Here is a 12040-nt window from a genome sequence, read left to right on the forward strand (position 1 = left end):
ACAGTTTATCCCTAACACCTTTTGTTTCTGAAATCCTCAGGCAAGGCTTGTCCGATCTGCCTCACCCCACCCCAGTTTCCTTGGATTTGATTAAAACCAATGAACACAAAGCCACAGTCACAATAACGTTTATATTCATTGCACTGAAAGGGCATTTAAAACTGCAGAGGAATTTGTAATAAAGGGGAAGACATAAGGAATCTGTCAGAGACTCAGGAACCCCAAACAATTATTTTGATAGACATGGAAAATATTTTTTTAACTTGAGATCATGACCTGCCTGCATCATCGCCTCAGTAATTCAACTTCACTAAGTTTCTTGTTTCAAATGATTTTTCAAAGCTATCTGTTTCCATTACGGTGTGTTAAATTTCATGTAGAGTTCCATAATCGATGGTAATTAATTATTAATTCCTCATTCTGAGACTGTCAACAGGCTTTCTAGAGATGTTGAAAAGTAAATTCTAGATGTAGTTAACTTCTTATTAACCGCTTGATCTCCCAAACCAGCAATTTTCAACCCTTTTCATCTCATGGCACGCTTAAACTAATTACTGAAATTCTGCAGCACACCAAAAAATATATATTTTGCTGATCTGACAAAAAATAGGTATACCTTTGATTGATTTACAAAAAAACACGCAAAAGTAATTACCTACCCTTTTTGCTCCAAAATGACTTTTTAAAAAATCAGATGCCTGTGCTTGTATGTAAGGATTTCTGGTACGAAGAATTAACCAGCCAGACTCAACCTATTACGCGACGTGAGCGATAAGACGCAACTCTGTTTTATGACCTACATATTTATGGTTCAAGGCAGGGCATTCACACCAGACAGCTGTTGTTGTGTGGGCTGTTGTCATTTTTTTTTTTTTTATTTGACAACATAAAGGAAAAGAGGTCAGTGCCCCTAACTAAACAATCAAGTATTGCATGTTTTAAAAATTCTTGTTGAAAATCGCTGCCCCAAGCCATGATTTCAAATAGGTGAGAAAATGATAATAACCAATTATATTTCAGACACTGAAGGCTGGAACAAAAGAAGAACATGACAATGAATGCTGCTTGCCTTTTTAAAAATTAATAATATAGCATCTACACTTTCAATGAAAATTCTGAATACACCATCTTTAGTGAAGCTTTAAAGCTTACACTGTGTAAATTATTCTTGCATGTACTGCTTAAAAAATGTAACCATTTATATAACACATTTTTCATGTTTTCCATGTCTATATTTGTCTTATAACGCCTGGATAGTCTTCAAAAAAGAAGAAAAAGACATTTTCCCTGCAGCGGTGTCCCTCAGCATACTGCTTGCAATTGGACAGGAGGAAGGACCTTGAGCTGGGCTCCTGCCTCTGTCATGATCTGAGTAATCCTGGAAAAGTTGCTTAACCCCTCAGAGCCTCAGATTGTACATTTGTAAAACTGAGAGCATAAAACTTACTCCCAGGGTTTTTTTTGTTAGGATTAAATAAAAATGTATGTTAAGTGTTTAGTATTTGAACACCTCACTAAAGGGGAGTTGTAGATAGGTTGTAACTTGTAAAATAGAGCCCTTTTAGTCATGTGAGAACACAGATATCAATGTAAATCACTTCAAAAAATGTCTCCTACTTAAACAGCCTTTAAGTCACAGTTGCCGTATCTATAAAATGGGATGTGGACATGCCAATAATTAGAATTTTTTGAGACATAATTTTATGCATTCTTTAATAATTTGATAATCTGAGCACCGTATTATCTGGCTTCTTGGTCCCTTGTATCTTATAAAATCAAAATGTTTCACCTAAAATAAAAACCTCAAGTATATTAGAAACGTGGTAGTTTGTTACTCTGGGGCAGATTTTAAAGAGCTCTGTGTTGATGAATAATAGAGAACATTTCTCTCCTATGGTTGAACATTTGCAAAAGCAGCAGGGTTGCTTGTTCAGAGTGCCCACTGCTGGGCCCTGGCCCCCGGGATTTTGAAACGCACACTGTAATCCATTGGGGTTCGGAGAAACTGCTACGATTTATAACTGCTTTTAGTTGGCTCGTGTCCACCGGGGTCTGGAACCCTGTGTTTTTCACAAGTTCTCCAACCTGGGTTGAAATTCTATTTACAGTTTTATCTAAAGCAAATTAATCTCCACTCACATTTAGATACTGGAGGCTTCATTAAGTGTGCATGTCTGATTGTCACATGTCACAGACTGTGAGAGGAGCTCTAAAAGAAGAGCAGAGTGGGAGTGTGTGGGCCGGGGAACTGCCTCTGGCACCCTCCCTCCCTTGCAAGCCATGATTTTTGTGCCTCAGGCAAGCCATGATTTTTGTACTTATATAATCAAAAGCCTATTTTTGCAAAATGGACAAGTGGTTAGAAAATTCTAAATTCCCTACAGTGAAGATGAATAAAGATAATCATTCAAGTACAAAAGACCAATAGAACGTGGCAAAATTGATGCTCCTGGCATGAGGTCTTAGTTAGTCATAATGTAAGTAAATGCTAAGACCACCTAATCAGATCTAACACAAAATCTACTCCCCAAATTACAGATGATCATGAAGACAGAAACTAAGGACTGGCGTCCAGTATAGTTAGTGATGAAGCTTGCCCTCTTCGGGAAACTGTCTTTGTATTTTTGGATCTTGGAGATTAATGACAGCATGAAGCCATTGAAATAGTTAGGCATATAAACTTTAAAATCCTCACCAGAGGACATGCTTCCACGGATTTTTCAGAAAGAGAAGAGAGGAGGGAGGGGTGGGTGGGTGAGGAACATCGATGTGAGAGAGAAACATCGATTGGTTGCCTCCTGCGTGCACCCTGCCTGGGGATTGAACCTGAAACCTGGTACGTGCCCTGACCGGGAGTTGAACCCGAGACCTTTCGGTGTGCTGGATGACGCTCCAGCAGAGCCACGCCAGCCAGGGCTTAACGATTGTTTATAAATTTTTAAAAGATTTTTTTTTCTTGTAGAGTTAAAGAAAACTTTTTTTTTTTAATTGTTCCATTTATCATAACCTTTAAAAATCCACAAACCCCACTCCTCCAGCCACCCTACAGATTTTCCTGCACCTTGAGCTGTCTGTCTCTTTACTCTCTTCTACTTGAAAGCATGTTGCAGAAAAAAAACTATTGTTTAGTAAGCAGGTCTTCAACCTCAAGAATGAATAAACCATCTTTGGGGGAGGGGTTAATGATTTACAGCTAAATCTTGTTTTAGAACTGACCAAAACATGGTCTTGGAAGCAAAGTTTTTTATATTTTGTATTACAAATTATAAGGCTGTCCCCTTTCCCATACACACACACACACACACACACACACACACACACACGCACACACACATACACACACACATGGTTACTTAGTCTCTAATTATTGCATGGGACTACTTTCACCATAAGGCTTGTAAAACTGCAAACTTTTCATTGAATTTTTATCACTATAGCATGAATAATACATTGAGTCCTGAAATGTCACAGTGAACGTCAAAACAGTTTTACATAATGCATTCTTGCTAGAGTTTCAAGAAGCCAACAATCCAGGGAAGCAGCAGAGAAGACAAAAGTTTGAAAGGAAATTTAATACAAATTTGTTATTTACCCAGGAGGGATAAAATAAGTAGCAAAACTATAAGTGGGTAGGAAAAACAGAAACTAAAGTTTTTTTGTTGTTTTTTTTTAAACTATAAATAGGAAAAAAAGCAAAACTAGCATACTTGCCACTGGGGACAAGTGGAGAAAAAACCAGAAGGTAGCCAAAAACAAACCTGATCTGGGTTGAGGAGAAGGGGAAGGGAAATTAGAAACCTCATGAATGTAGGAGCTGAATTTGAAACTGCAGCGCAATAGTATCACACTTTTGAACCATAGTAAAAATTTAACAGTTTTCAAGGATTGTTGGGAACATTTTTTACCTTTTCTGATTGACAAATCTTATAGTTGAAATTTGATAGCTGTTGGAATTCCACCTTTGAATGCTTTATTAGTTATGGGAGTGCTCATCCTTTCAGCATTCCTCTCTCTCAGGTTATGAGATAGATCATATGATAATCCAACCACATGGTGTTCAACCCCCTTATGAAACACCCTGTTAATTATCTACCCAGTAACTATTCTCCCATTTTCTTGCTAATAGAACCCTAATTTTATTTTTCTCCAGATAGAGTGTAGTCTATCAGTGTCTTGATCTCAGGGATAGGCCTCAGCCCAGGCCCACGGAATTAATCATGACTGTCTTAAAGCAGTCACAGTAATTCTACTCCTGTTAGCTAGTGATTGGTGTGGGATAAGCATGTGTAATAGTTTTCTATTGCTGCTGTAACAAATTAGCACAGATTTATTATTTCACAGTTCTGTTGGTCATTAGTTTGGGTTGGCTCAATGGGTTTCTCAGCTTTGAATTTTGTAAGGACAGAATCAAGGTGTCAGCTGGCTGGGCTCTTATCAAGATGTCCTGGGAAGGATCTGCTTCCAAGCTTATTCAGGTTGTTGGCAGAATCCAGTTCTTTGTGGCTGTAGGACCGAGGACCCCATTTCCTTGCTGGCTATCATCGGGGGGCTGCCCTTCGGTCGTAGAAGCTTCTCTCCAGTCCTTGCACGTGGACTTTGCATACTGGTGTGTTGGATCCTTTACACTTGGAATCTGACTTCTGCTTTGATCTCTCACACCAGTCAGAGGAAATGTTCTGCACTTGAGAAATCGTATGGTTGTACTGTGACCCTGAAAAATTTATTTTAGGGTCTGCAGATTTAATTATATCTGCATATTCACAGGTTCCAAGGATTAGAGTGTGGATATCTTTGGGGGCCCATTATTCTGCCTACGATGGTAAGCAATCCATGTGCGATCAAAGAAAGAAGGGGGTGGGGCATCAGGAGCTTCATTTCTTGGATGAAACGACAGAGGTTCTGTTGCTTTTTCCCAGCTAGGTAGACACCTAGCCACCTCATAACCAGGAGACATCAAGAATAGTGGAGCAGGAGACTAGAAAGCACCTGGATTCTTGATGACATTTTTGAACAGCAGAACCAAGGCCAGTGATTACTTTTGCCTGATAGCTTGTCTTTTGAGAAAAAATAGCTATTTATTTAAGCAATCAGACCAGTTTTTTTGTCACTGGCAACTAAAAGCAATTCTAAATATGTTGCTTCTTAGCGTTAATTTCTGGAACTCTACTGTGAGGCAGACACCTCAATTTTTCCATGTTTTAAAATGTAGTGTTAGCTAATCTGATTAAATTCACTTATGCTATAATTCATAATAAATATCTTCAGTGGTGGTGCCAATCTTAGCTTCACCTTGAGACTGTGCTCAGGATTATAGAGTCCAGGAAGAGGGTCCAGGGGTCAGCAAACTAGAGCCGAGGAGCCAAATCCTGCTGGCATAAGCCAAGGGAGCTAAGAAAGCTTTTTACATTTTTAAAGGGTTGTTAAAAAAAAAGAAAACCAAAACAGAATATGTGACCAGAGACCATGTGTGGCCACAAAGCTGAAAAATATGTATTTTTTAAAAAATATCTTTATTGATTTCAAAGAGAGGAGGGGAGAGAGAGAGAGAGAGAGAGAGAGAGAGAGAAACATGAGGGAGTTGTTTTTGATTGGCTGCCTCCTGCATGCCCCCTGCTGAGGATCCAGCCTGCAACCTGGGTGTGTGCCCTGACCCGGAATAGAATCGCAATCTCCTGGATGGTAGGTTGGTGCTCAACGGCCGGGCAAAGCTGAAAATATTTATTATCTGGTTCTTCATAGAAAAATCTTGACCACCTCTACACTATTCACATAGAGGACTGAAGCGGAGACTAGGGTTTTACTAAGGAAAGTCATTAGGTCAGTATGTAATACCTTTCAAAAATTATTATAGATCACTATGTAAAGCTTTTGGCGCAGGTGAAGGTAAAATTCTATCTTCAAATTATGTTTCTTTTTAGTTCAACACTTCTTGAATTCGTATTATTACAAGAATGATGGAAGACACTGGAGTTATATAATGAATAAAACAGGGTCTTAATGTAACTGAAAATTGCTCCAGGGAGTAATTTTCTTTGAGAGAAAAGATAAAAGACCTGTTTAAAAAGGAATGCATGCAAAATTTTACATTTATCCACCTTTTTCTAAGGACATGGAGGCAAGGGTAGACAGCAGGTTGTTGGAAACTGGGGCCTGTAACCCAGGAGCAGACCTGAAAAGGAGTGAACACCACTGAGCAGCTACTTTATGGTAGTTACTTACTACATCAACCCCCACAGGTAAATGCTGTTTTGCAGTTTCTACTTCAGGTCGTACTCTGATGCCCACATTGTTTTCACTAAACCAAACTGCCTCCCGAAGAAGCCAGGGCCAAAGAAAAGGAAGCCAGGCCTGAACATAAAGATCAGGGCACGACTCGCAAACCTCCTTAAAACTCCAGGAGCTTAAAACACCGAGGGGAAGGCTGTAGAATAAGAGAAAAAGGCCAGCCCCGAAACATTGCCTGCATTCAGTTGTGGAAAGAGGGAGGGAGGGCTAGTGAAAAACTCTGAAAACAGGAGGTCAGAATGTGCAGAGTGTTAAAAGTGTCCAGGCCGCGAAGGATTTCAAAAGTGTTAAAAGCTTCTGTGCCTTCGAGCAGGGCGGATACGGAAATGAAATAACTGAATTTTGCCAATAGGAGATAAGGGGATATTTTATATTATTGTTCACTTCGGTAGCCACTAGGCCACAGGCAGCTATTTAAATTTTTAAACATTCAAACTTCGGTTTCGCAGCTGCACTAGCCATGCCTGAAACGCTCGGAGCCTGCCGGTGCCCGTGGCCGTCACCTTGCACAACCCTCTTCCATCCATCCCTACGATTCAGGAGACAAGATGCACAAAGAGGCCAAGAAGGGGGGCATTCCTGAGGGACCAAGGGCAACAAACACGCTTGACCGTGTCCATTTGGGGAGCTACCCCAAAAAAGCTGCACTCCCGACCCTTACTATTTCCCCAAGTAACGGAGAGAGACCTACAAGCTCAAGTCAGGGCGCAGAGACTCGACCTGCAGCTCCGGGAGGCGAGGGGGATTGTGGGAGCGCCCCCGCCGCCCCGCAGGCTCCTGGGAAATGTAGTGCAGTCCTCTCCAACATGGCTGCGCCCAGGTGAGGCTCGCGGCGAGGGCCGGCCGCAGCTTTCCGGGCTAGAGTGGAGTGGCTGGCGAAGGAGAGAGCCCCCGCGCGGCGAGGACCCCGCCAGAGCCGAGGCGGAGGTTTGTGGCACTTCTTACTGGCAGCATGACGACCGCGACTGGTCGCTTTCTCTTGTCGGCCTGTTCGGGTCTCTGGGCCTCTCCGCGCTGGGCTGAGAACCTGGGGAAAGGCGGGGGGCGCCCGGGGCGTTACTCTGTGCGGTCCCCCGGCAGGAGGTGGTTCCGTTGGGCGGTCCTGTCAGTGTTTGAAGTGCAAGTGTTTGTGTTTGGTGCGGCTGCTCACGTGGTGTCCGCCTCCATCTTCTGTTTCCTCTCGGAACCCGCTGTTGCAACCCGCGCTTCTTGCGCTTCTTGCGCTTCTTCTTGCGCTTCTTGCGCTTCTTCTTGCGCTTCTTCTTGCGCTTCTTCTTGCGCTTCTTCTTGCGCTTCTTCTTGCGCTTCTTCTTGCGCTTCTTCTTGCGCTTCTTCTTGCGCTTCTTCTTGCGCTTCTTCTTGCGCTTCTTCTTGCGCTTCTTCTTGCGCTTCTTCTTGCGCTTCTTCTTGCGCTTCTTCTTGCGCTTCTTCTTGCGCTTCTTGCGCTTCCTGACCCCTGCCCATCCAGGGAAGAAAAGGCATTGCTAGCAGTCAGGTAGAGCACAGAGGAACCTTCCTGGGCTCTGATTTGCGTAATCCCAGGGACAGCCTGTGCTTTTGATTTCAGTTAACACACCTACTGGGCGCCTGCTGGGCGCCAGGCACTCAGGTCTGTGCCCTCAAGTGGATGACAGCCTTCTGGGTGAGCGCAGCACACAGGTAACATTATCCCACAGTGTGGTAACCGCAGAGAAAGAGAGAGATGTAGCCCAAGTATTAGTGAAAACATGGAAGGAGGCCACTGAGCTCAGATTTCTGAAGAAAAGGTTCAGGAGGTAAGATGGCAGGGTTAGTAAGCTTAACAAGTTTAGGCTTACTCAGTAAACGTTTATTAGGTGCTAGATCCTGTTCTAGGTGCCCCGTGCGACAGGGTGAACCATCCAGACAAAATTTCTTCTTTCATGGAGCTTACTCTCTAGTAAATTAGAGGAGGGAGATGGAGAGTGAACAAATTAATGAGGGCATGAAAATATAGAGTGGGTGTTCAAAGAGTTAAAATGGGGTGATATGAAAAAATGATGAGGTCAGTTTTTTCTAATCGTACCAAATTAAAAAAAAAATTAATAGGTAATGCAATTTGAATAGATACTGAATTCCCCTTCCTGGAGGCAACCCATGTCACTAATTTCTTGTATGTCCTAGAGATTTGTGTGTATGCCTGTGTATCTGCCCTATACTTCATAATTAGGCTTCATTTGATAGGAATTAAAAGTTTTCTCTAACCTTTGCTATTAATTAAGTATTTATATACAAGCACAAGAACATTTATTTATAGTGCTTGGCTCATTATAGGCATTCTGTTATCCAAGGAGGGTATGGACACACTGCTGTTACCATTTAGGGCAATATCCGATTGGATATATTGGGGTTTAAATTACTAGCAGAGCACGTGTGATCTCTAAACTTTTGTTATCCTACAGAGAGCGTGCTTAGGCTGGACTTGGTTAGACTTGACTCTCATAGCTAGCATTCCAGTAAATAGAGACCTCACTCCTGCAACATCCCATAACACTCCTGTAACATGGCAAGGAGCATCTGGGCCTTTGTGCAATAGTGGAAATTCCTTGGCCAGGGAAATGGCTTTGTTAGAAAGGCAGCACCTCCAGACCTCAGCAACTGGTATTGGCCTACTCCCTGTTGAAGTGACTCAGACTTGCTGGACCAGTGCATTGCCAAGTCACTGGAGTGGGGAACAAATGAGCCTCCAGAGCTATTGGGACTTGGTGGGGGTTTTTCATGTGTAATAATGACATTGCATGACTGAGGGAAGGAGAAGGCAAAGGGAATGATAGAAATGTGATTACGAGGCTCCATCTGCTGGTGCTGGACTCTTAATGTGAGACTTTTAAAAAGATATATGCAACATCTTTCTCATTTCTTCCACTTTGTAGTCTTTGCTCATGTGACATACGAAGAAAAACATTCTTAGCACATTCATCCCTTGTTCTCCATTGCCTGCTGCAAAGATGCCATTCCAAAGATGATGACCTTGGAATGAAAAGGCAGTAAGAAGGTTGCTTTGAGGGTCCTTACCTTTTCTCTCCTTCTTAAACCATTCTGATCTGGCTCTTCTGGAAATTAACAGTAATTTAGTAATAGATGTATTTAATCCCTTTAACAAAGTTATGAGGTAGTGTCAAAGATTAAGACAGCCAGACATTAGTGAAAGCAGTGGAAACATTTTATTTAGTAACTACTGACAGTAGAGGAAAGAGCTGCACAAACCCATTTTGATTTGTGCAGAACTGATTTGGGTGTTTTAATGAGAGAATGGGGAGGGGGTAGAACGGGGCGCTCGGTAGAGTTAGAGACATGAAAATATACAAAAGGTTGGTCAGTGCAAATGCAGCTAGGCCAGCTGTGTTTGCTGCTGGCAGTTACCAAAGTTTGGATTCTGTCCTGCCACAGGGACTGACAGACAGGCCGGCCCTATCATTTCTGATGATTATATTTCAAAGGAATGGTTCTTAGAGACACTTCTGAGCTGCAAGAGATACATATTCACAACTGTAAGCCCTTTTTAGTGAGTGCTCTAAGAAAGGGAGGTGAAGGGCCCATGGTCACATGTTGCTAGGATGAAGGGTAAAATTTCCTGGCAGCATTTTGAGTTTTTTCAGGCAGGCATTCTAATGGGTAGCTGGGATCATCCTAGGGACACGGCTTATGCTGCTGAAGCCATGCTAGAGTTTGGTCAAAGTTTTTAGTACAGGGTTTGAATGGAATTATGTGCCAAGAATAGGCACTACTGTTGGTATTTTATAGATGAAGAAACCTAAGCACAGAAATAATTAACTCACACAGGATGGGCTTGAGTGGTAGAGCTGAGATGTGAACCTAGAACCTGGACCCTTAAACACTGTTGTTACACTGTCTCATAGCATTGCAGGAGGCTCTGGGGAAATAAACCAAAAAAATACAATGTAACCCCTGTTTTCAAAGAGCTTATAGTCCAGTGGAAGGGGACAAACATTAGAATAAACCATTATAATTAGTGCAATGTTAAAAATATCCATTTAGCTACCTCCTTCCTGTCTAGTGTTGACTCCTAGAACTTTCTGACCTCATTCCCTTCCCCTTTTAACACTCCCTGGCTTAAGAAATACCTTTGATGACTGGATGTATTCCTTTCATATCACATTCCTCTCTCCTCTCCCAGAAAAACTTCCCTCCTGAACTTTGTGTTTATCATGTCCTTTGCATTTTGCTACATATATTTCTAAACAATATATGCCTTACTTTTGGGTTTTGAACTTTATGTAAATGGAATCATGCTGTATATTCTGTGAAATTTTTGTTTTGTTTATTTTTAAAAAATATGCTTCTATTGATTTCAGAGAAAGCAAGGGAAAGGGAGAGAGAGACAGAAACATCAGTGATGAGAGTCATTGATCGGCTGCCTCCTGCACGCCCCCTACTGAAGATTGAGCCTGAAACCCAAGCATGTTCCCTGACTGGGAATTGAACTGTGACCTCCTGGTTCATAGGTCGACTCTCAACCACTGAGCCATGCCTGCTGGGATGTTTTATTCTTTTTTTCTTTCCTAACATGATGTTTGTGAAATTTGTCTGTGACACATTTTACCTAGAACTTCATAGTAAAGGGATCATCACCTATGGTAAAATAGCTCACTTAATAGAGCTAGAGCATTGGGACGTTTTGTAGAACCCCATAGAATGCTATTGGATGTTCTTGCCTCTTTGTTACCTTCTTTATTGTCCATGCATCTGTTTGTTCTCACTTCTCTTGGTTGGTAAAAGGCCAAGAAAGCATTTTAAAAAATTGTTACATAGAAATATTTATAAACTATAGAGTATATGAATAGCATCATTATAGCTGTCCCTTCAGGACTCTTAAGGTTGACATTTTGTATTTCTTTTTTTTTTCAGTATTGCCATGGATATCAACCATGAAAAGAATTGCAAACTCAGTAAAACTGAGAAGAAGTTCTTAAGGAAACAGATTAAAGCCAGGCATACTTTGCTGAGACATGAAGGCATTGAAACAGTATCCTATGCCACTCAGGTGACCTAAGACTACTATTATCATTTGAATGCAAATGTATTGCCATGTTAACATGTTAGAGTAATATTTGTTAATAATTGCTCAGAGAAGAAGGCTGTTATTGTTCAGTCATATATTACATCTGTATTAACTATACATGTTAGGACTTGCTAACTTTCTATTTTTGGGCATAGCTTTATATAGTTTGAATTTCCATTGATTGTGTTGGTTGAATGAGAGGAAGTTGTATTAACTGTACAACTCTTTACAGTTTATAAAGCATACTTATATTCATTATTATATTTAATTCCCTGAAAATCCTTATGAGATAGATGGGAAAACGAAGGCTTTGAGAGGTTGTGATATGTCTATTGATATTAGGTGGCTCAACCTAAAGCTAGATCTTTTGTAGTCTTTCTTTTCTTCCTAACTTCCTCTGTACTATAAAGTATTTTTATTATATGCTATAAAACATTTTTTATTTATTAGATTTTATTTACAAAGCCTTTTCATTATGGCAATAATTAAATTATATGTATATATATATTTGGACATGAGCAGCATCCTTTGACTTCAGCTTTCTTCATTTGTGAGGACATAGTATTGCATACTTTTTTATCCCAGTGGATTGTTAGACTCTAAAGAGATGTGTATGTGACAGTACTTATTAGTCATTACGGTACCATATGAATATAAGGTATTCTTATGATATAGGATAAGAGTAGGAAGGAAGCTTAGCCGTCATTTAACCAA

General features: G+C 41.0%; 1 protein-coding gene across 1 annotated transcript in view; it reads left to right on the forward strand.

Moving 5' to 3' along the window:
* The first annotated feature begins 11172 nt into the window (after nt 1-11172).
* ALKBH8 (alkB homolog 8, tRNA methyltransferase) overlaps nt 11173-12040 on the forward strand; it is a 49484-nt gene continuing 48616 nt past the window's right edge. The window contains exon 1 of the mRNA XM_016207456.2: nt 11173-11308. Coding sequence (XP_016062942.2) covers nt 11180-11308 — 129 coding nt within the window. The 5' untranslated portion in view covers nt 11173-11179. The remainder of the gene's footprint in view (nt 11309-12040) is intronic.

The sequence above is a fragment of the Miniopterus natalensis genome, chromosome 11 (assembly GCF_054644295.1).
Source record: "Miniopterus natalensis isolate mMinNat1 chromosome 11, mMinNat1.hap1, whole genome shotgun sequence".
NCBI lineage: Eukaryota > Metazoa > Chordata > Mammalia > Chiroptera > Miniopteridae > Miniopterus > Miniopterus natalensis.